This window comes from Magallana gigas, chromosome 2 (assembly GCF_963853765.1).
Source record: "Magallana gigas chromosome 2, xbMagGiga1.1, whole genome shotgun sequence".
Taxonomy (NCBI): domain Eukaryota; kingdom Metazoa; phylum Mollusca; class Bivalvia; order Ostreida; family Ostreidae; genus Magallana; species Magallana gigas.
This window is the reverse complement of record NC_088854.1, coordinates 57411248-57437131: the sequence shown is the minus strand read 5'-3', so window position 1 is coordinate 57437131 and position 25884 is coordinate 57411248. Positions and strand designations below refer to the sequence as shown.

The window sequence follows — 25884 nt, the reverse complement described above, 5'->3', positions numbered from 1 at the left end:
ATTATTTGTAAAAAAAAAAAAAAAAAAAAAATAAGGTAATGGTAAGATATCGACTCCATTTTGTATAACGGCCAATGATGTAACCTACCGGAAGTATTTGGGAAGTAGCAATTGGTTCTGGTCGTTACGTATTCTGCGCCAAGTAATCGGTACTTAAAGGGAGAACACGAATCATTTATATTTTTGGACACAATTTGAAGTTTTTATTGATGTAAAAAGAAAATAAACTCTCAATGTCCATCACTGAAATTACAGCTGACAGCACAGGATGTGGAGCCTAAAGAACAGAACTCAACCCAAGAACGGGGAAAAAAACCTTTTAAAGACTCTAAATTCATTAACTAAAGCATTTCAGTTTTATTGCGTTCAGAAAATATCATGATTATAGTCTCTATTATCTGGATGAAACTAGACTCCAGATTAGATAGTTACACAAACTGTACTATGTTCATATTATTAAAAATATATAGAGAGAATATATATGAATATTTACTTTTCCAGTGTCTTTGTCTGTGATACACTACGAATAGCTTTAGTAATGTATAGTTCAATACATTTCATCAATGACTATTTTACTATTTAATCGTACAATTGCTAAAAATATAAAAAATACAACTATAAGATATGAGGTGATCAAATTCGACCGGGCTTAATCGAGCTTAATTGCATTTGATCACCCCGACTGTATTTGATCACCTCATTGTACTAAAAAATATCCTTTAATCCTTAAAAAGTAACATATTACGTACTTAGCACCGTGGTTTGAGTTCAAAGGAGAAAACTGTTCATGGGAGGGGTCTCGGGTTGAAGAAGTACGCCGACGGATTGCATGCATACTGATCTAATAGCAATATTTTAAGAGACTACAGGGTACAACCATCGATTGAACTCAAGGATATCAGACGGTTTATCTAAGGAAAAGACTTACCAAAACAAATTTACCTGTCCAAGCACCATTATATTGAATAAAAATTGTTTGTATTTAAATAATTTTAAATATTATAATCAGCATTATCCTTGATAGGTTCATGAGTAATAACGCGTAAACATGAGGCAGATTGGACAAAAATGGTTACATAATCACTGCAAAAAGGGTAACAAGAGCAATCCTTGTTAATGAAGATCGTGATCGCCAAAGCAGATAGAAATTGACTTCTTTCTGGAGCTAAAACAATCCATGCTAAAACTGATAGAACTTGCCTCCGGGTTTTTTTTCTATAGCTATAAACATAACCCAATCTATTGTTTAAACTGATAGAAATTTACTTGTTTTTTTTATATAGAGCAAACTCATTCCTAACACTGTTTTGAAAATGTGTCTATTCATTGTTTCTCGACTTCCATTTTTTTGTTCATGAAGTTCACGTACAACTCCAAAACATAAATCTCTCTCTCCCTATAGAAGTCTATATTTGATTTTATTTAAAAGGTACATACGGAAGCCCTGGGAGGACATTGACTTACTTCTTAATTCTTATCAGCCCAGGAAGGACATATTGACTTACTTCTTAATCAGTGCTAAGTTTTATTTATTTGTTTCTTCTTAGGTACAGTAGACGAATTTTTAAATTTAAACATATTATATTGAATAAATTCAATAGGATTGAACAACAGGCATAGCCATGGCAATAACCATGTCTTTGAATAATAACATGTTACGTATATTATTTGTGAATTACAGAGCTATAATAATATATGAGGATCTACATTATAATACAGTAATACAGTAGACAAATAATGTGGCTAGAACTAAGCTGCATTTACCAATAACAGTCCGGCTGTCATGTTCTGTGATATTTATGAAAAAAAATGTTATCAGATTCCTCTTTCTGAAAATAATAAGAACCAATACAGTAATTGTCAAAATAAATTAAATAGATGTTATATCAAATTTATTCGAAGTCAATCAAATCAAAAAATGGTATGACTCAAGCTACATGCATATACTTCTTGTTTTTTGTATGTACTTATTACTTGTTGTTTTTTAATACTTACTAGTTATTTATTAATTCTTAATACTTACTACTTATTTCTTAATACTTGCTTGTAAATTGTTAATTTTTATTTCTTAACTGTTAATACTTATTATTTACTGGTTATTTATTAATTCTTAATACTTATTTGTTTATTTTGTTATTTTCTAGTCATTTCTAACTTTAAATTAATTTTTCATCGCTACGACAATCAGCTCCAATCTCAGGATTGGAAACCCAAATATTTAATTAAGACTTGCTTTGCCAGTTTACTATATAAGCATATGTTTCAACCTGAACCTAGATACCCCTGGTAAAGAAGGTCGTTATACCTAAAAATGGGATGACAGTCCAAGTTAATAAGTATTTCAATTTAATTGAATGGCTGTCTGAAAAGTTATAGATATCGGCATATGCATTTTGTATTTCAGAATAAAAATGTTTAAAAATAATGCATGTATTATTTTAGTTTTGTATGTTTAGCATCAATTTTCAAATACATCTCATTTGGATAAAAAAGCCTCTTTCCGGTACGAGCCAACTAGTAAATGTATGCATAGTAAAAATTGATATTTTTAAAAAGTACAATCCATTACAATTTTACCCAAAATTATGATTGGAACATTTTTTTTTACTGGAGATTGACCTGGAGTCTAATGTCTTTTTCAAGTTAATTTACTATGAAATTTGATATTTTAAATTTTCCAAAAGGGAGGGTAACTTATAATCTTAAACTGTCTTAGAACTGGACCTTCAACCTTTTAGATATATGCATGCAAAGTTGGGAAATAACGATAAAAAATATTCATGTCTGACAGTCCCTTTTCTTGGGTATAAAATGTTTGGTTTTTTTTTAATCTTTTGACTTTCTAATATTTTTTATCCTTGTTGAAGAACTTTTCAAAATATAAAAAAATAACTGTTAGCAGTTTAAATAACTATTCCAGATTTTGTAAAATAAATGCATATACAAGTAAATAGAATTATCATGATATCATGAGCATTTTTTTTTTTTTACATATCAGCTGATTTATAGGCTAGACAAGATCCTGATTGTGCAGCAGTTACTGATTTTTAACCCTCAGAAAGTCAGCAAATTCAGATTTTTAACAATTCAAAATAATAATATTAAGATGAATTTGTATTTAACAAAGTGCTCAGAGAGAAGCCATCTATATATATATATATATATATATATATATATATATATATATATATATATATATATATATATATATATATATATATATATATATATATAAACAAGTCAATACCAAAGACCATACTACACTGCATTCACATATGTACGGGAATACCAATCCCGAGGTAAAGTTTTTGAATTTTACCCATTAAAATTTATGTAGGCGTAGAGAATATTTTTTTGCCCTCAAAATGAGCAAAATTAAAGACCGGTGTAATATTATACAATTATTTAATGCTTGAGCAGTCAATAGACCAGAATATTTTTCCCGAGGTACAGGGAACAGCTCAGTATGATCTATTGCCCGAGGCCAACGGCCGAGGGCAATAGATCATACTGAGCTGTTCCCTGCACCAAGGGAAAAAATTCTGGTCTATTGACTGTTCAAGCATTAAATAACTGTTTTATTACCTAATTCCTTTTTTAGTTTTCGGGGTTTACAATTTGCATATTGCAGATGGTTTTCGTGCCACTATATGATACTCCATTTTTGATAACATTGAATTTGGTTTCACTAAGTATTAAAAACAGCGTCTATGTAAAGGAATATGCATTCCCTGAGAACTATTGAAAGGATGTAACATTAACATACCCGCGTTCTGATATACGTTGCCGGTCCAATAGATCACAGTCTATTGACCGGCGGTCCAATAGATCGCAGTCTATTGACCGGCGGCCTAACAGATCGCAGTCTATTGACCGGTGTAACGAAGAATTTTGACCCGGGTTGAAAATTGACCCGGGGGTCATTTTTCCACGTTGAATATTGAGACCAAAGGTGTTGAATAAAGACCCTAATCCGTTGAAAATTGACCCGCATCGTGGAATTTTGATCATGAAACCGGTTCAAAATTCAACAGCAAAGAAGCACAAATTAACGAATCAATATTATAACTTGAGTTTATTTAATTAAAAATTATCAGTTTTTATATATTTATTCTTTAGATTTACATGTTTACATGTTTCAACGGGGGGGGGGGGATTAAAATGAGACTTAAATAATTATTTTTTGAATTTACTTAGTATCCCTTTAAATATGTACATGTAATAACTTTTTTATTCATAATAAACTTTTCGCGTATAATTGATGTGTGTGATATCTATATATTTTTAAAGAAATATATGTTTTGTTTTCTAATAATATTAGTAAACATGGTTACACGTTAAAATATTCAATTCAGTAAAACATTCTTTTTAATTTGCTGGAGAAGTGTACAAATATAGATAATTTTAAAAAATTACAATACGTCATATTATTTAATTTTGGTTTTACGTTCACCCAGTTAATTGAAACTTTGATATTGTTCATTGTACATTTTCTGAGTGGGTGTAAATAAAAAAAAAATACAGTATGTCATATTGAGATTTTTGTGTTTGCTAAAACTGTGACTATCTGAATTTTGTATTCACACCCATCCAGCCAATAACAGTTTACAAAATGATGATATGCTAACATCATTGCACTCTTTCATGAACAATGCTGCAGTATTTTGAAAGCCGATTTTTGGTGTTTTATTTGTTCCGTTAGAATATCTTTTGATGTAACTAAATATCATCAAATCGCTAATTTTTCTAGGCATTAACAATTCTGCTTCATGGGTTCTGTAGCAAGTTAGCAACCTAATTTTTGTACAGGATGACAATAGAATTCTGCATTAAAGTTTCTAAATTGCTTTGATCACAAAAAATTATCATAAATTTACTAACAGTAATTGTTTTCGTCAATAAATTGGTAAATTGCATTTTTTGAATAGAAATAAGTAGTAGAAGATCATACAGCAGCGTTGGAGTAAATGATTGACCTTCCTATCACAGCCACCTACATTATTAATTTAATTAAACGTGTTAAATGTGTATATTATGTGTATATAAGACATCAGGTACTTGAATATTAAATAATTATCTGAATACTTATCATATGTGATTGTATGACATATTGTTGGTAGACATGTTCACTCACACCTATATTAACAAACATATTACCTTCATTTATACCTGCAGAGATACAAACATAAGAATGAGATTTTCATGATCCAGCCCATTTGAAAAGAACAGTAAATAAAAGGGAACTGTATATTAAGTAAATAGTTCCTTCAGATTCAGACCCACAGTATAAACATCGACTCACATCAGAAAAAAAAATCCTTAAATAAGTAAGCTTTACTAGCTTTAATCCGTAATTGACGTAAAATAATATTTCCTATTTTCTTAACTGAAAGGTTTGTAAACTCTAGGTATATTTTGTTTTTTAAGTTTTGACTTAAAAGAAAGATAAAGTTGATGAAATTTTCTTTTCTGCATGAAGATTATTCCATAATTTACGTGTAGACGGAGCAAAGCTATTGTAATAAGTATATAGTGGTAGATAGTAAAAAAGCTAATTCGATCTGTGATTATATGCATGTTCAGTAAGAAAATATGATTGAATTCAATCTAACATATCTTGTGGTGCTAAACCATTTATATTCTTGTAGAATATAATTAGTTTATGGTTATCCCTTCGAGATTGCAAGGTTTCCAAATTAAGCTCACTATATAAAATTATTTTAGAAGAATTAACTCTGATCTCTGTAACTGTCCTGGTTACTTCAATTTGTACATGTTTAAGTAATTCGGATTTTTCCTTGATACAGCTGCTCCAAACAACATATCTATCAGTTGTATACTTTTCGCATACCTTTTCATGTATATGCCATTAATATAATTAGATCAACAATCCTCCGACTGTATATTTAGATGCAAACCTACTTTTTTTTTTAAATTGATAACATTTTTGCTGTAGAGGGTATATGTTTTTAATTTTGAGAAAATATATTACGTCAGTTGCCTGTGTTTCTAATTTACAGGTAAATAATAGAATTGAAAACTCAAAATAATAGAAATAAATTGCATTTTTAAGAAGAACTATGACTGTATATGCAGAAAATTGGACGGTGCTTCAATAAAGTTAATCAGACAAGTTTATGAAAAATTATTTTTAAGTCGTAAAAAATTAAAAACATGTGTAAATATGTATATGCTATATATATACGTATAAAAAAAACCCTAGTATATATGAAAAAGGATAAAAATATGACAATCAATCATTTATTATTTTGTCAGTGAAATATTCTGACTTCTTCAAATTAAGCATAGGTATCTGACATTATATCCTTTTGTCTTGATATAAATATATATAACCTTTACCCAATAAAGCAGTATAGAGGTTATATATTTTCAATTATTAGAAAAATATACAACGTCAGGTGCCTGTCGAATAGAGCTCTGTTGAATTGCCTAATTAAAAGTAACGATAACGGGCAATATGTTTGTTAGATATATTTATCAGAGATTGTGACAAGTTTAAACTTTAAATTCTGTCACATGAGGGAATGAAAACCATGTCATCTTTGTCAAAAAGTATTCTAGTCCTACTCGCCTGCTCCATTCCGAAGCAAACGGTCATCTTCTTAGCTTTTATGCTTAGTATTGTAATAATAAATGGATATCATATTTTCAATCTAAAAACTAAATGTTTAATTGGACATATCAGCCTAAACGAAATTAGCCACGTCCGCATATGTATCGGACAGTATGTACATTTTAAAACTGAAACTTTCAAATATGTGCATGATAGTACATTTAAACCGTGTAGAGTAAGTTCCAGTTCAGATCAAAACTCTGAGGTTTGGGTCATTTCTCAACAGGATCAATTTTCAACGGGTCGAGGTCATCAGAGTTTAGAAAAATCTTTGAAACCGTTGAAAATGACCCCGGGTATAAATTTCACGATTTTGGTCTCAATTTTCAACGTTGAAAATTGACCCCCCGGGTCAATATTCAACGTTGAAAAATGACCCCCGGGTCAATTTTCAACCCGGGTCAATATTCTTCGTTACACCGGCAGTTCAAAATAGACGCAAATATTTAATTTGTAATAAAACAACAAAATCCCTTTGATTAGGTAATAAAAAAAAATATTTCAGTTCACAGCGGTATTTTACTGTAATTATTCTAAAATAAAGATAAAGATTGTTGGCACAGGACAGTGACGGATTGAATTATTAAACCAATATATGTCCCCCTATATAATTACTTCGATCTCGGGTGCATATATAAAAATATTCTTTATATCAATAAAAACCAATCTTCTTTGCTGGAACTAGTGTTGTCAGTGTCCATGTTGAGCGGTATGCCACCGCCACGTGTTATTCATTGCTGGAAATTAAAAAAAAAATGTCATCCAATAATAAGTACATGTTAGTCATAATAAATAAGTCATAACAATTAAGTAAGTCAATATGGCCTTCCTGGGCTCATAACAATTAAGAAGTAAGTCAATGTCCTCCCAGGGCTTCCGTAGGTACATGTACCTGGTAAATTCGCTGAAAGATTGTGAGTTTTTTAAAGCATTTCGGCCAAACAAGAAATATCCGCATCTTATCAGTAGACCTGTATCACCGTGCTCTTGGACCTAGAGGACATCTGTCTCAAAATTTGACCAAACTGTGACCCATCAGTGTTATGCAGACCTAGCATTCAATTCACCTGCCTTTTATCTGAATACTTTAAGATATATGGATTCCTGTTATCAAGGTTTTGAATGCTTGTCTTACCTTCACCCTAATATTGTCACTTGGTATCCGACGAGCTAACGTACACGGAGGTAAGTCCCTTTTTCGTGCTACCCAAATATTATCTATTCTATAAGTGACTTGCAGCAACCAAACGTTGACCTTTTTTCACTTGCACTGTATTTGCACTGTCGGTAAGTGTAAAGATAAAGACAATTATCAGTCAAGACAATGCTACCTGTTTGTAGCTTTAAACGTTTATCAAAATACTCATATAGAAGCTTATAAGTAATTAAAAAAATTGTCAAAATAATCAAAACATTCTAGTATATGAAATCTGCATGAAGTAAGATATTTTATTAACTGATTACTAATTAATTGACAATATCATTTTGAAAGAAAGTTCACATTTCACATGGTGAAATTCATCATACACGGCATATTTACTGTTAAAAAGTAGAATAAAACGACAAAACAAATTAAATATTAATATAATGTTTTAACACGATTTTAAATCTGATATCAATATAGCATTTAGTCCAATTGTTTGATATCGCCATCTCAAAAAGTTGACAAAATAGCTTAATTATCTGAGAAAAAACTTACAGGATACAATAGAAAACACCATGGTTTCATCATCAAGGCGAAATAGTCGAAAAACAATTCTAATTTTAAATTTTATAGACGGAAAAAAGCGAAGGCCCCTACCGTCTTGACAAGAAGTTCTCAGAGTTAGCTACACTAGTTGTCAACCTTTTTTAAAATATATTAATGCAAACATCAAATAAAAAGATCGGGGCTTTTCTGAGTATACATTATTATAACAAGCATTCTGAGAGTATTGCATAAGCTATACACGTCCCCTACCGGTTTGTGGAAATTGTGGAAACAATGCACTGTTATGCAGAATATCGAACCCGAACATTAAAAAATTGGAATATAAAAAATTAATTTTCTCGAAAATATGTCAACCAGACGATACAAAAGTGTACAAAAGATACTTGATCTGTAGTTTGACATTTTGAAGCTGTTCAGCAAATTTCATATTTTTTATCAAACGCATAAAGAATAAAAGTGTGGAAAACTGAAGTGGGACAGACAGACGGACGGACGCAGAGGAAAGCTATAGTTCCCCCCGGTGAAAACCGGTAGGGGACTAATAAGTGAAAATGAAGGTTCCCTTTTCTGGGATTTGGGACGTGATTCTCAGGTTCATTCACTAATGGTTATCATTATATATTTTAACAAACCAACAACGTTATACTTCATGTCTTTAAGAAAATTTAAGAAAAAAAAATATGAATCTTAATCGATTTTAAACTTTATATCTCAATAAATGACAACGATACCGCTGTATCAGGGCGGTAAGCATAGTAACGTAATCAGCTGGACTGTTTGCTGTTTGATAAACCTAGTAGATAACTTGTCGTCACGGACAGCAGACGGGTCAATGATTAAATTTGAATGACCAATGTGATGAAACAAGAGGCTCGTGAGCCACATTGCTCACTTCACAAACACAGTTACTGTACTGTTTTGGTCTGTGCTGGAATAGGGTCACTTGCTTAACTAAAGTGATATACAGTTATCTTCTTTTACATCTATTATTCTGTTCATCTCACTCGATCAACCTTTGCGTGCACACGTTAAAGTCCTGTGTTTGTCTAAAACAAATTAGATTCTTTTTGTGGCCCTTTTATGACATTCTGTGGTCATTGTGCAAAAACAATTTATTACCTTGATTTTTCATTTTAATTATATATTCTTCAAAAGACGAATTCCAAAGTTTTGACTTTTGTTGACTGCGATCTAAATTCCTTCCTTACTTAGCTTAACAACAACACATCAGTTATAAAACATTATCTATCATTCAGGATATCAATTTTCTTAGAAAAAGATTTTTGATTCGCAATACCATATATTTATTTATCATCTTTTATTGAAAAGGAGAAAGCATTCTCACGATGCAAGAAAAATAATTTGCATTATGCGATACCAGTAATTATATAGCTCCAATCTATATTATTATATTGAAATAACTGACTCGAATTTTCGGGCTTTAATACCGATGATTCGTAGAGTGCTGCCTTTTGTTTTATATATTTTAAACATCATTGGTACTTGAAGATAACCATTTGTTTTTATTTTTTCTCAATCAAACTTCTCTAATTAATAATCAACGAAAATTCCTAAAAAAAAAAAAAATAAATCCGGAAATCATTTGGATTTTTTGGGTTTAACAATATTGCGCATGTGCATTACATTCACGCTTAATCACGGGAAACTCTTAAAATTTTATATCACATTTGCATGGATAAACTCAGAAACGATAATACAAAAACGTGCTAATTTTCATCGAAAATTTGCTTTATATTCTGTTAATCAAAGAAAATAGGGGAGAAAACTGTAACTCAGTGCATTTAATATGAAAAATCCCAAGAGTTCCGAATGTCAACATGGTGTGAAAATTTAAAGCGAGTAAAAACGTAGGTGAAAAAGTGTCGTTGCGGAGCGATTCTGTAATTTTTGCTACTTTACGGGTATATAGAAGGCATTTTAATTGTGGTGAAGGCCTCTCCCAAGACACAGGTGGATTATTCTAACTAAGCAGAGTGTAGTGAAATTAATAGCATTTTTGTAGGCTTAATGCTTGGTTTTGTAAATGTAAACAATACGGTGTGTCGATGTATCTATTTCGTAAATGTCCGATATCATTTGCAATATCAACTTGTGCTAGCACGGGTCAAAGTTTAGTGCCATAAAAAAAACATAAATTCAAGTTATGTTTGCATTTAATAGTTTAAACTATCATTTTTCGTTCAACCAAAAAGCTACCTTAACATACTAAGTTCAAATAAAAAACAATTGAATGATATCATATTGGTCAAATGACATGATTGCTAACTCTTCAGACAATCTAATGAAAGGGCGAGAATGTCAATATTTAAACATGATTTGAAATTGATAAAGTAGTACTCCAATGAACAGATGAGATACAATCTACAAAACCGCTTATCTACCACATCAAGTTTCACCCAGATTTAATGAACAATTCTTTGAAAGTTCCTTAAATTTGAAAGACCAGAAAACTTATAATAGTTTTCATTTCTTTTTTTCAATGAAGATAGACCTCTCAATGTCCGAGGGGACACAAAGTAAATCTGCTGGTTTTAAGCCCCTAGTTTTGACCTTGTCTAAAAATAAAGTTACGTGAACTTCTGACTCCGATGTTGTGTTTTACACAACGAGTATGTTAACTTAAATTTAGGTTTTGTACACAAGCGGAATCAAGAAAATCTGATGCGACTAGTGGTTGCGATAAAAGAATGTTTAAGTTTTCATTCTGCCTGGCCTCTTCATTTTTAGGATGCAAAGAAATGCATTAGAAGTATCCATATATCACACAACAATAATAAATATGCGACATGTATTACCGGTAGTTGTTGTTTGATCAATATAAGATTCTTTATTTACATTAAAAGAAATATGATTATGGTTTGAGGAAAACATTTTTTTCAAACCTTTGGTAATGCATTTCTAATCATAACCTAAATTTTGTCTAGTAACAAGCGACATATAGAACTCACTCTTCTTGTGCACTGTTTTGTAACCTTTTTAATATTCAAAATAACACGCTATGAACAATCTAGAAACTACTGAGGTATTTTAGTGTTACTTGCAAATAGAAAAACAGGATTGTGTATTGATTGAGCCAATCAAATGTCTCTTTTCATTGACCAGTTATTATGCAGATTTTAACAAACGAGCAAAATCAGATTAAAACTTATAAGTAATTATATCCTTTATACAGCTATTCCCTTGTTCTTGATTAATCGTTAATTCGTTAATAACTTGTTCATTAGGCCTTTAGGTTAGAATAAAATTACAGAGGATTTTCGGGAATCAACAGAATTGTTCGCTATACCATACTGTTCTAAGATGTCAGTTGTCTCAGAGACTTGGGTTAAGGTGCCCCGGTGACCTCGTGTCTCTATCATTGATAATGTCCTCTAGAGATTTGATTGATATTATCATGGTCACTCGACAGTTGGCTGTTATTGTCTCATAATATGTTGACAAACACAATACTAGTATCTAGTTGTACCGAGGGGTCTGCATTTAGTGGTACGGGCTTCGTCTACGTGAAAATGAATTGTGACCCCTGTATTTTGTTTCTAACCGGGGCTCCGACAATAATTATTTGGTTGAATATTAAAAATATCTTTGTTAAGCATGATAAAATCAATATCTCGTATTTTAAGGAAAATAAAAAAAACATTATCAAATTCAATTTTTATAAATTGAAAATTGTAAAAGTCCTTGAGGGTTTTAAAATCAAATCTAAAAATTGATAGAAAACAATTATTTCTTTAAGTAAATTGTATGTCTATTTAGAAAGAAAATACGTCAACGTCAAAATATTAAAGTATCAACAGCTCCCTGACTTCACATTTCAGGCAACCATTTTACTATTTAGGAACATATTTATGTACAGTATAGATAAGGTGCTATGCATAACATTTTTTATTCACATGAAACATTTGAAGTATACTGTGTCATTAATATTCGAGGGTATCAATTTTCGAGGATAAAGTGAAAAAATCACAGTTTCAAGAATAAGTAAATTCGTAGCCAATGACCCTATCAATACAAAATGTTAATTAATAGAAATTGCACTTCAATGAACATGTAATTTTGTGGATCAACTTAAAAACGAAATTCACGAAAATTAGTATTCAGCAAATATTGATGAAATCCCTGTTTACACTTAGTCTAAGTAAAATATAATAATTGTTAAAAACAGTCCTTAATGTTGTCAATCCGACTTTTTCGCAAATATTTACACATTAGCAAATGAAGCAGTAACAGACATTCATTTTGTAGCTACATACAAATCCAAGTTAACTCTTGTGCATGATGCAATCCACTAATAGGACATGACATTATTCAATTCTAATAAATTTCATGCTATTACAAAGACCAAATTAAGAAGTTTTTTTCTTGAACCTCATTTTATAGGTTATAGTATTTCAAATGGTAACTTAACGAAACTAAGTTCGAATTACGAATAATTCAGCGTTAGGTGCTATTGCTGCTCATTTGTTAGACAACTTAATGAAAGGACAAGAAAGTCAATATTTAAACAATGATACATGTTAATCAGCAACACAACTCGATACTTTAAAGTCAAGAGACAAACGTTATGTAATTCAGTTATCTAACTATGAATACCACTCTACAATTCTTTGATAATATTAAGTATCATTCGGTATATTTATAAAATCAGACTTTTGTGTAATAATATTTGATATATGTCGTCTTTTCGCACGTTTATATATATTTATTTGTTTAATTTTTGCAACTTTTTTCTATGTTTAAGTTTTACCTCTTCTCGAATCATTTAATGTCTTAGATACAATGTATTGAAAATGTACAATAATAATCGATAGAAATGGAATAGACAAAATATTAATGGTAATGTAGGAGATACAAAGTAACGTGCATTTGACTGTATAATTGAATGTTTTGATCTCCGACCGTACCAAGATTTTACGATGCTGTTTATACTTGCTTTGTAATATATTCATGTAACGCAACAGTTTACATCATTACATAAAGAAAAACTTTTTTAAAAAACTCTATTAACATTTGACATAACAGCTATTTTCTGTAAAAAAAAAAAAAAACCAAAAAAAACAAAGGGTTTTAAAGACTTTGTTTTTCAACATGAAGTTAAAATATTTGCAAAAGGACATTCTTGCTCATCAAGGGGTAGAAACAGTTCCATTTACTTTAGGATTTAATGGTAATACATGGAAATGTTATATTTTAAGCAGGAAAGAAGGAATTAAATCACGAAATCGTAAAAATATATGCAAGTAACAATATTTGTAATATTTCCTAATTTTTGTTTTGTATCAATTAATTAATATAAGTTCTAAAAATTTGCATTTTAAAACTTCACAACTATTGATAAAAGTTGTAAAGCTGTTACACGTTTTAAAATTTGATTTCAGTTGAGAATATCTGTTAAGAAAATGACGTACATTTTGGATAATCAAAGTTTGTTCTTTGATAATAATTATTTAATTGATTTTAATGATAGGAAAAAAACTTAACCCCCCCCCCCCTAAAAAAGGCGAGACGGAATCACCTCAGTGTAAATTCTTATAGACAGTTTTTATTTTGCATTATCTTGTTCAAATGACTTAAACTAACCATTTTTCTGGAACTCCTTATTTGTAAAACGCTGAATATTACTTCCAGTTTTCATATATAGAAATGAACAACTTGACAGATCTCTACGGAAGTCAGGATGAGAAAAGTCACATATGGGGATCAAGCTTTCTGAACCTGGACAATGGTAACAGCTGGCAGACTGTTGGAACTCAGTATCCCGATCCCGACTCAGAAGACGAGGGTGAAGTTGAGGACGAGGAATGGGAAAGGAAACACCTCCGATATGGCTGGGGGAAATTTACACCAGAGTAAGTGTTCACCATCGAATCACCAACAAGCCTAGCTTACAATTGAATAAGTAGCTCATCAACAACTTTACTTTCATTATTATCAAAAAGATTGGCTAATGCTTTGTGTAAATCTAAGTTATTTGTAATATTTACATCAATATTTTCATTTTATCTTATTATTCAGTTAATAATAGTCATTCAATATGTCGTTTCATTGTCCAACTCAGCACGTATATAGTATAACCACTATTATATAATTATAAATTTAAAATTGAAAAATTTGTCATTCTGGTTCAATAAATGAGTTTCAAACATTAGTAACTGGTCCAGCTTTCAGTACTTACAATTCTTTGATGCATCAGAGGTAGCGCTTTGAAAAAGCATCTGGTTGTGTTATAGTTTTGGTTACATGATATAAAGCGTTTAACGAATATGCTAACTGCTAAACTTAAAACCATGTTTTGCTTTAGTACAATGAATAAAAGATATAATTAAGTAAAAATATGTGACAATGTTTCAATTTCCGATGGTTCTCTTCATTTCGCCCAGTTAGACTTTTGTAATAATCGCAGCGAATCTCGATCTTATTGTTCAATAACTAAGATCAATATACAACACAGATCAATAGTAACAATGTAGGCCTAATACATGTCAAGTATATTTTACTCTTTTGTTATAAAAAAATCCAAACATTCGATTTTAACTCTCACCGATGGTACTCATTCTTCACCTATATTTTTTCGTTTCTCACTAGTTGCTTTCAGGTCTTTATTCCCTCCAATGGTTACGTTTTCTTCACCTATATTTTCCTGTTTCTCTCTAGCTGCCTCCAGGTCTTTAACTCCATCCGGTGGTACGTGTTCTTCACCTGTGTGTTCAGCCTGTTCCAGGGATACCTTGTTAATGGCGTCATCAACGCCATCATCTCTACGCTGGAGAAGAGATTCGAGCTTCCCAGCTCTAAGTCCGGTCTCATTGTTAGTTCTAACGACTTCATCGCCTTCTTCTTAGTGTTGTTCATCAGTTTCTATGGCGGAGAGAGACACAAGCCTCGGTTGATCGGGCTCGGTATCATCACGCTCGGAATCGGCTCCTTCATATTTTCATTACCCCATTTCTTCACAGGATTATACAGCGTGTCAGGAGGTAACCAGTCAGTTTCATTGACCCAATATAAATCATTTTAACTATAATATAGTCAACTCATCTGGGAAACGTTTCATAAATCCAATCGAACTCGAAATCTGCTTATAAGAAGTGTAATGTTTTCTTCTTTGAGTTTAAAGTAAGACAAATAACTTGTAATCGTCGCAAACTCATGACGCTTACTGACGGTGAACAAACTGAAAAATAAGTAGTTTCATAACTACTATAGTCTGTCCCAAGTTATTGCTTCCATCAATTTTTGATGATTTTTAATAAAAATACACATACCTGTGAAAGAAATACAATTGAAATCGATGAAAGGGAATATATCCAAGATATCTTCATTGAACAATTATCCCTTTTCACTCATAAAATTTCATAGGAACGAAAATATTTTACTTACGGAGATTTGTAATGGGAAATGTTTACATCTTTTCTCCATTCGGAATACACTCGGAATACATCGCGCAATATTTTAACATTATCATCCGGGTTTTTTAATGGCTGATCCAATGCAAAATCTCCGTAGAGTTTCAATTTTTGGATGTGTATTGAAACCTGAAGTGGTAGAGGGGGCGTTTCAAAACAGATAATCTGGACATTTTTCATATTAGTGGATGAACGTAGTTTGAGCACAAAGGTATTTACTATTATTGAAATATCAAGCAAAAGTGGTGGAAGCAAAAACTCGGGACAGAGTATAATTGTTTTTCAATCCACTGATTAGAAAGCGACTTTTTTGTTATTGGGGGATCATGGATAAACAATAGTTCTACTGTCAGCATTCATTTCTCTCACAAAAGTGTGAAGACCCCCGTGTGGAATTGGCCTAAAATTATTCATAAAACCAAACGAAAAGTTTGCCTATTGTAAGTGAGCGATAGTGAAACTTACGTGTCACCTATCTCAGAATGCATATTTTCATTACACTTTTTATTACTCCAAACTAAAGGGTCATGTTATTTTTGAAAACGAGGGAAACCCTCAACGAGTTGGCTAGGCTTTCTAACAATGGGTATGAAAGCGAAATGTAAATGCATTTACTATAAATTTAGATGCTGATGATTTCGAGAACGTTTGTTACGCGAACGCTACAAGTACGTCGTGTTTAGAGACCAACACTGAATCGAATGTTCAGAACCACCTATATGTGTTCATGCTGGCCAACGCCCTCCACGGCGCCGGATCCACCCCCATGTTTACTCTGGGCACAACCTACATCGACAACAACACGAAAGCCAAGAACACTTCTTTTTACTTAGGTAGATAATACTAGATGTAAAGGATCATTGAACTGTATGATGGAACTTAATTGCAACATCTTTAAGTTCTAAAATACATGTGATGTTTCCTACAGATGTTGGTATTTTTGTTTTGTGTATTCAGGACTTATATATGCAGCAGCCTCTGTGGGCGTGGCGGCGGGATACATGCTTGGTGCTCAGACATTGTCTATTTACACAGATTTTGATAAAGTAAATCCCGAAGAGTAGGTGATTTTTTTTAATTTCAATATGACCAAAGCTACTTAGTATCCACATTGCTATAAAAATATTATAAGGTCGCCAAATTTTTTTATAACAATTGAAAGTATTTAATTGACAGTCTAAACTTGACACCGATTGACCCTCGCTGGGTTGGGGCGTGGTGGATCAACTTCCTCATCGTGGGTTCCGTAATGATGCTGATAACTGTTCCTGTTCTTGGATTTCCTAAACGACTGCCTGGTAAATAATAGTCATCTTGATATGATATGCATTAGACAAGAATTCGTGATTCTTGTGAATTCTGACGGATGGTTTGATATTATAATAAACAGGAAGCAGGAAACTTTTGGAAGAGCGGGAGGAAGAGGCGTACGTTTCGGCGAAGACCGAAGATGAAGACCCGACACAGAGGCCCGGATGGAGAGATTTCCCACGGATGTTGGTGGCGCTGGTACGGGGGCTAACTTTTGTTATCTTTTGCTCCTTTGAACACATTAAAAATATTAGTATTGCGCGTAAGCTAATGCTTTTGAAATGGCTGGAGCGATTTTATTTAAATTAAGATGAGTCTCCGTTTCATTTTAAGGCACGTTCATTTTGTTTTTGTACCACCCTCCATATCGCTCTTTTGCTTAGATTCTAACACCTCTTAAACACACGTTCTCTTAATGCACTTGCAAATATATCAGAAATTCGGACTGTTTAAACTATCACCGATATACATATATTTTAAGATTGTTAGTTAATTCAATGTTCGCTTGTTTTTCTAAATTTTGGAATAAGAAGAACTGTGACAAGTATTTCCTATACAACAGATAATGAACCCAACTTTCCTGTTCCTTGCCCTGGCAACTTGTACAGAGGGGATGATCGTCAGTGGAATAGCTGCCTTTGGAGCCAAGTTTTTCCAGGAAAAATTCAATTTACCAGCTCCTTTTGCTGGACTTCTGATGGGTTAGTTCGATATACATGACTCTTTGCTGACCTTGGTTATATAACTGAAAATGATTATTTGTTAATCATAAGTAAAATAATAGCATACTTTGCTTTAAATGATCAAAAAATCTTCTAGGAATTGTGACAGTTCCAGGCGCTGGGGGAGGAATGCTGTTGGGAGGATTGTTGGTGAAGAAGCTCAAACTGAAAGTGAGGGGGATCATAAGAATGGACCTCATTGTGGCTATAACTGCTTTAATCTTTGGGTGTTTATTCTTTATCCAATGCCCCAAAATGCAAATGGCTGGTGTAACCTCAGAATATATTACCAAAGGGTCAGTATTTCTACTCAATAACGTACAACTTTTGATATGTTATATGCAAAAAGAGTCATGGGAATAAGGGGTATGATTTTTTTATAGAGATTTTGGAGATGTCGAGAGTAACTTAACAGGTTCCTGCAATGCCGCGTGCCACTGTTCATCCATTTCCTATGAACCAGTGTGTGGTATGGACGGACTGGTCTACTTTTCCCCTTGTCATGCAGGATGTAGACTCAATTACACGTGGATGGACGGCCCTATGGGTAAATTTAAGGTACACATCAGCACCGTATGTGTTTATATCTAAAAAATCATTTGTACATATTTGTTTCGAATCACAAAACAACTGGGGGTTTTTTTCCAGGCTTATATGGACTGTACCTGTATTCAAAACAGTTTTATGTATACAGCGATGATGAAGAACAATACGAGAGAAGCAGCAGAAACTACAACCATTTCAATGACGTCATCTACCGTAATATCCAATCAAACGAACCCTACAGCCATGCCAAACGCCTTCCAGGGAATCTGTCCCGGCGACTGCAAGCTGATCTGGGTCGTTGTTCCGTTGCTATTTATAGGCATGCTGATGACGTTTACCACCGTCTCACCGACACAAACAGCGACTTTAAGGTATTTTTAGACGGCAACTAATCAGATGACTTTTGATACCACGCAGCACTCATCCATTTTATATCTTCCTTAATATTATAAAAATAATATCTGTCATTGAGTGTGCTTTCCTCTTTTGTGCTTTCTTTAAAAACCAAGCCTTCTGTTTGGTTGTAAAAATAATATCCCATCGGTAAAAAAACACTGCAACGTACAATGTAAATTATACTTTGATTTATCTGCATTGTTAAACACATTAGCTCTAGTAAAAGCAAGTAAAAGTATCTGATAACATCATTTGCAAGCTTTCTATCTAATTGAGTAGTAAAAGCGATTTTCGATCGTTTAAACATATTGCTGCTCTTTCTTGTATGTTCAACAACAAATATATAACTATGCCCATTTAAATATATTTTTTTAGCTCACCTGAACCGAAGGTTCAAGTGAGCTTTCTGATCACCTGTTGTCCGTCGTCCGTCCGTCCGTCCGTCCGTCTGTCTGTCTGTCCGTCCGTCTGTAAACTTTTCACATTTTCAACTTCTTCTCAAAAACCACTGGGCCAAATTTAACCAAATTTGGTACAAAGCATCCTTATGGAAAGGGGATTATAAATTGTTAAAATAAAGGGTACAGCCCTTTTCAAAAGGGAGATAATTGCGAAACAGTGAGTATAGGGTGCGTGTCTTTAAAAATCTTCTTCTCAAGAACCACTGCACCAGAAATGCCAATTTTTACACAAAAGCTTGTATATATAGTTAAAATTCTAAATTGTAAAAATTGTGACCCTCAGATTAAAACTGGGGCCTCAGGAGGGGTTCAAAGTTTAACATAGAAATACATAGGAAAATGTTTTAAAAATCCTCTTCTCAAGAACCACTGCACCAGAAATGCTAATATTAACACAAAAGCTTTTATATAAAGTGAAGATTCTATATTGTAAAAATCGTGACCCCCGGACCAAAATTGGGGCCCCAGGCGGGGTTCAAAGTTTAATATACAAATACATAGGAAAAATGTTTACATGACTTTTGTTCCATTTATTCAACTAAATTGTGCACCAAAAAACCCAACTGTGTCCCTGATTATTGACAACTCATTGCATAAGCATAAAAGGTTGTTTAAATAAGAAATGACGGATGAATACGATAAGGTGTAAAAATTCACTAAATATTATTTTAGTTCATCGCTTACATTTTAATTGGATACCGTACCCGATAAACATATAAATTGATGTATAAAATTATTATTTATCGGGCACGGTCTCCAAGATAATTATAAGCGATAAATTTATCTTCTGATTTTGTTGCAAGATTGCAGCTAGTTTGGTTGAGCATTGGCAGATCAACGCACGTGGTGTGGATTTATTTGTAAACAACCATACCATAGATAATCTTGTTTTACACGGGAATTCAATTTAAAAACAAGTATGTTTTATTATAATTAGGGAAACACTGTTTATGTGTTACCCTCGTATACAAATGATGAACCCGTAAAATTTGTTCAAAGAGTGTTTAAAGCAGAAAGAAGATAATTTATTTATATTATGAACTTTAAAATTTCTTCGGTTTTTGTAACCATGATGAGTTATGATTCATTGTATTACAAATGCACACTACGTATTTTATAAGGAAATCTACTGAGTATACAGTCACATGGTGATGTTAAAATTGCATATAAAAATATAGTTGCATATTGTGGTATTTATGGACTTATTGTACGTACGACCTAACTCAGACAGCGTGTGCGGGTGTCATAACAGTATTTCACTGACATGGCTGAGGCAAAATAATTCCCGAATTTTCCTTTGAATTCGGGGCGTTTCCGCACGCAACAGGAGCTGATTTTTTATAAGATAAAAAACAATGTGTAAGAGGTCTAACTATCCCTGTTTTGTAATAATGCGAGGTCATTTGAATTTTTGATGCGTGTTGTTTCCGGAGGGGGGGGGGGGGTTAAAGGCCTGGGCTTGATTTTCAAACACATATGTAACTTGGAGGTAAACAAAGTCTCACGCCGTGCTGGATGCACGTGTGTATTTTGCTAGAAAATTGTAAATGAAGCGTTGTTTAAAAATATGTCAAGAGGATTTTTTCCAGAAGTTCGTTTTGAATTTTTAATCTGTATGTAAAGTTGTGCAACTTTGGTAAGAATATATAGTAAAATTTAATACTGTAGTGACACCTGCACGGATCTCCGCGAGCTCCCTGGTCGAGGACGGATGTGTCCCGGTGCACGGCGAGGGCTTTTGTTAACTCTTGTTGATGAACCCATGTTTTATGTGTATTTGTATGTTGTCTGCTTGGCAAAAAATACTATAATATGTACGAATTTAGTTACACAAAATATTTTTATTCTGATATTAATTGATATACGACTATTGGTACAGAAATTTAAATTAATGATACCTATCTTAAAGAAAATGTCAGCTCGAGGCCTTTGTGGGCGTTCCGGCCTTTGATATGTATAGTGAAGACTCTAAATTGAAAATCTAAATCTAAATCTAAATTGAAACCCCAGGCGGGGTTCAAAATTTAACATAGAACTACATGTACATAGAAAAAATGTTTAAAATCTTTCTTCTCAATAACTACTGCACCAAAAATGCAAATATTTACACAAAAGTTGTATATATAGTGAAGATTCTAAATTGTATAGATCGTGACCTCCGGACAAAAAGTGGGGCCCCAGGAGGGGTTTAAATTTTAACATATAAAGGAAAATGTTTTAAAATCTTCTTCTCAAGAACTATAATGCAACAGTTTGGGATATTACTATGCATACATGAACATCCTTAAATAATGTAGATTCTAATTTGAAAAATCGTGACTCCCGGACAAATAATGGGGCACCAAGGGGGGTTCCAAATTCAAACATTTTAAAAAATATAAAGGAAACGTTTAAAAATGTTCTTCTTAAGAACTACAATGTTATAGTTTGTGGAATTACTATGCATGCATCCCTGGCTTATGTAGATTCTTAATTGGTAAAATCATGACCCCCGGACCGATGCTGGAGCCCCAAGAGGGGTCAAAGTTTATTATAGAAATATAAAGGTAACACATTTTGAAAATTCTTCTTTTTAAGAATTACAATGCTTAAATTTGTGAGTTTACTAGCATGCATAACACCTTGGATAATGTAGGTTTGATAGTTTTAAAATAGTGACCCCTGGACTAATTCTGGGGACCCAAGCTGGATTAAAAGTTAAACGTAGAAGTATAAATGGAAAATGTTTTAAAATCTTCTTTTCAAGAACTACAATGCTTCAATTTGTCAGATAACTACGTAAGCATTCTCAAATAGTGTAGATTCGAAATTATAAAAGCCGTGACCCTCGATCTAATACTGGGCCCCAAGAGGTGTTCAAAGTTTAGCATAGAAATATAGAGGGAAAATGTTTAAAAATCTTTTTCTATGGAACTATAATGCTTCAGCTTGTGAGATTACTATGCAAGCATCCTTAAATAATGTAGATTCCAAATAAATAAAGCTTTAGCACTTGACTAATACTGGGGCCCCAAGATGGGTTCAAAGTTTAACCTAGAAAGATATATTGAAAATGTTTTTAAAAGTTTTTCTCGAGAACTATAATGCTACAATTTGTGAGATTACTATGCAAGGATCCTCAAATTGTGTAAACTCTAATGTAGTGGAACCAAAAGTTATCTTTCTTGATGTTGTTCTGTACAGTCTGAGAGTTATTCCTCTTGATGTGGAACTCTTCTACGTTCATTTTTTCAGGCTTTGTACGTGCGGTCCCGCCACAGTGCTAAACATTTTCATTCCTATGTTACTATTTATGTTGTTAAAGCCAACTATAAACCTCGGACCAATACTGGGGCCCCATAAAGGGTTCAATGTTTAAAAATAGAAAAAAGCATATGCTACGAAATAGAATGTCACAAGGAACTGCTGTTCAGGTGAGCGATGTGGCCCATGGGCCTCTTGTTTTATTATACCTTTTATTGTACTTAAGATGTTCTTTCCTTTTCGGCAAAAACATAATCAATAGATAAAATGTTACCCTGCGATTCATCCTATTTGAATGTTTTTCAGATGTGTGGCACCTAAACAGAAAACTCTTGCAATCGGGGTGCAGTGGCTCTTTCTCAGACTCTTAGGTACTCGCAAAGTTATAATATAGTAAAGTGCAAAACAAAGCCAGATTTCAATTTAAGTAGTTTTATTCTTTAATTTGTTACAATGTCATCACTTTTTAACAAATGACTGAAAATTGAACTAATACGTTCAAAATGCATAAAGTTAATAATCAGTTAGACCCCCGTGTCGATTGTGACACTGCGCGATGCGCCTTTGCATATAAACGAGTCTATATGGTTCTGACCTAAACCCATCCACGTTTTCACGATTTTAACTTTCTAGTGTGTGATATTTTCTGGCTGAATTTTTTCCACACGATTTTTCATGATCTGTCGAACATTTTCTGTCTGATTTAAATCCGGGGATGCGGCAGGCCATTCCATTTCGGCCATGTGATTCTGTGTGAACTATTCAAGGGAATAGGTTGAGGTGTGCGGTCTAGCGTTGTTGCAAAACATATGTTAGATCATTTGTCACAACATTAAACAACAGCAAACCATTCATCAAAATATCACAATTTTTTATTGTGGATATATTTCTGCTCACAGAAACAAGTGGAGTTAATCCCAATTCAACTTGCTTATTTCATCCCACATCGTAACAGCTGGTGAGAACTTCGGAACCATTTTGTTTACAATGTCCATATTTTCTCACCTTTTCTGGGTTCATCTGTAAAATTGAAATCGACTTTCGTCCGTAAAAATCATACCATCAAAAGTGTAATTCTGATGAAGGATACCATCATGCCTCTCTTACGCCTGTGCTCTGCAGTAACTTGGGCACATTTTGAGACACATGTTATGCTGTTAGAAGAACATCGAAGTGAACCACAAAAGCATACAATATTTTCTCAGCTTTATTCACCAAGCGTGTGCCAACATATAACAAGAAATTATCTTGACGCAAGCGTCAAATGGGCCGCAAAAAATATAATTGTTGTATGAATCATTGGTTGTTTACATAAAAACACACCGCAAAGAAGAAAATAAAAGTTGGTTGTACTAATTTTTATGGTAAATTTAAATATACTTTCAGCAACTTGTTTTGAAGTTTAACATTTTAGTATTATCATAAAGAATCGAGTTCGTTACTGTAAGCATTTCTAACGGTAATTGTTCGATCATTGCCATAGTATGAAGGAATGGAAAACACATTGATTTTTACAATACAAAGATCAACTCATCATTTTTCTCTTGGAGATTATGCATTTCAAACCATTTTGTTTTTTTGTTTGTTTTTTTGGTTGTTTGCATTGAATTGAATGACAACTTAATGCATTAGTTTATATGATTTCAAGGGACCACGTGATAAAACAGAAATTGATTAGCTCAAATTTTCCAGTCAATTCAAATTATTATGTCTGTCATATTTTTGCGTAAATAATTGATATGGATGTCATTTCATGATATTTTCTACCACATTTTACTTGGAAATATAATAAACACACACATAAAGTCATTTTATTTGACACGGCACATAGAAATTCAAATATATCCTTTATGTAAAATTTAATGACATTCAGGTCTTTAGTATTTCAGGTCTTTAGTATGTCCCGCATACCGATCCCGTTGCGAATGACGACCTCCGGAATTTTCCGAATAGATTATAGTCTCGATAAAAACGCGCCAAACACGACAGTCTAGTATGACCTATTTTTCATTTACGAGTAAGACAAAAAATATGTGATATTTTTAAAAGGCATAAAACATATTTCTATATGCAAATTTACTTTTAATTCATAAAAATATGCATAATAATAATTCTATCAATAAAGAACTGTCCCGCAGAAACGCAGTAACAATATTTAAATGTGTATCAAATAACGGACCGCCTTCCGGCGGCCCGTAATAAAAGGCTCTAACAAAAAATAAAACGAAAATAAAGACACCATTACAATACCATGTCATACAATACGTACACAGTCACATGCATTTATATTCTAGTAGGCTATCTTCAAGAGTTAATAGAGAAAAATACATATTCAGAAAACTTAATAAATTCATCATCTTTCAATATACCAGAAACTTTCAAAACAAATGCCTTATATTAAAACCATTTTAACTAGAGCTTGGACTTTAGGTAGTTGTGTCAAACAGCAATGTAACGTAGGCCTGTCTTTTTCATTGCTGGCCACTCAGCCATGGCTCTTTGAAATCAACAAGATTTTCTTTGCTGAGGTAAGACAGCGCAATTTGTGTATATTTCGCTTGAAACCGCATCATTTTTGACGTAAGAAATAAATAGCTATGTCCAACCGAAAGTCCATTAGGTCTTGTTAAAATGGTTCAAAGTACACAGATACAGGACATTTGACAGGTTGGGCAGACATGTAGTTACCTATTTGAGAAATAACTACGCTAAACTGGAACTATTCCCTGTTTCAGTAATAAAAACATTCCTGCAAATGCGGGATTTTGAGACGTTTTTCCATTCACGTCTTGTTTTCTTTAACTGAAGTGGGATTTTTGATTTATTTGGCATACATTTTTTTTGTCGATGTGAAAATAATACAAAGAAACTGTATATTTTAAAAACTATGCATGCATACGATATTTACCGAAAAGTCCGGATATTATTTTTTGCACTTATAAACCAAAGAGTAATCAAAACTCTTTAAACTTTTTCCATAGTAGTAATTGGCATGAAAATATTTGTCCAATAGAAGTAATCAATTACACTTCGTTTTTTTAATTCAGGAACAGCTCCTGGTCCATTAATTCTTGGATCTATAATCGATAGCGCATGCCAAGTGTGGCAGGAAGTGTGCGGAGAAACCGGAAGTTGTTGGGTGTACAAGAAGACAGACATGGGCGTTAAAATGTTTATCTGGTGGTGTCTCACTAAGTTCCTGAGTGTTTTGTTTTATTTCTGTGCTCAGTACTTTTACAAACCACCGGTGAAATCTTTTTCCGACGACGAAGATGAAAAACCGTCCATTAAGCCTTACGAATTTGTTGACGCTAAAGAAAGTGTTATATAAATACCATGTACAGAATATTACAGACTTATTTAATGGAGCAGCTATCTTACAAATTAAAAACTCAATACCTTAATTTTTACGTCGTTTTGGTTTTTCATAGGA

General features: G+C 32.8%; 1 protein-coding gene across 2 annotated transcripts; it reads left to right on the top strand.

Moving 5' to 3' along the window:
- Positions 1-7661: 7661 nt before the first annotated feature.
- On the top strand, positions 7662-25816 carry LOC105318610 (solute carrier organic anion transporter family member 4A1). 2 transcript variants are annotated; one of them, XM_020063435.3, is made up of 13 exons: positions 7662-7819; positions 14008-14215; positions 15021-15343; positions 16399-16605; positions 16730-16832; positions 16949-17070; positions 17163-17281; positions 17646-17784; positions 17903-18101; positions 18189-18363; positions 18454-18722; positions 22758-22822; positions 25499-25816. In XM_020063435.3, the coding sequence occupies exons 2-13, from the start codon at positions 14010-14012 to the stop codon at positions 25780-25782; spliced, it is 2211 nt and encodes a 736-aa protein (XP_019918994.3). In that variant the 5' UTR covers positions 7662-7819; positions 14008-14009; the 3' UTR covers positions 25783-25816. The 2 variants fall into 2 exon arrangements, with proteins under 2 accessions (XP_019918994.3, XP_011414119.3); XM_011415817.4 differs by having other exon boundaries at positions 13995-14215.
- The last annotated feature ends 68 nt before the right edge of the window (positions 25817-25884 follow it).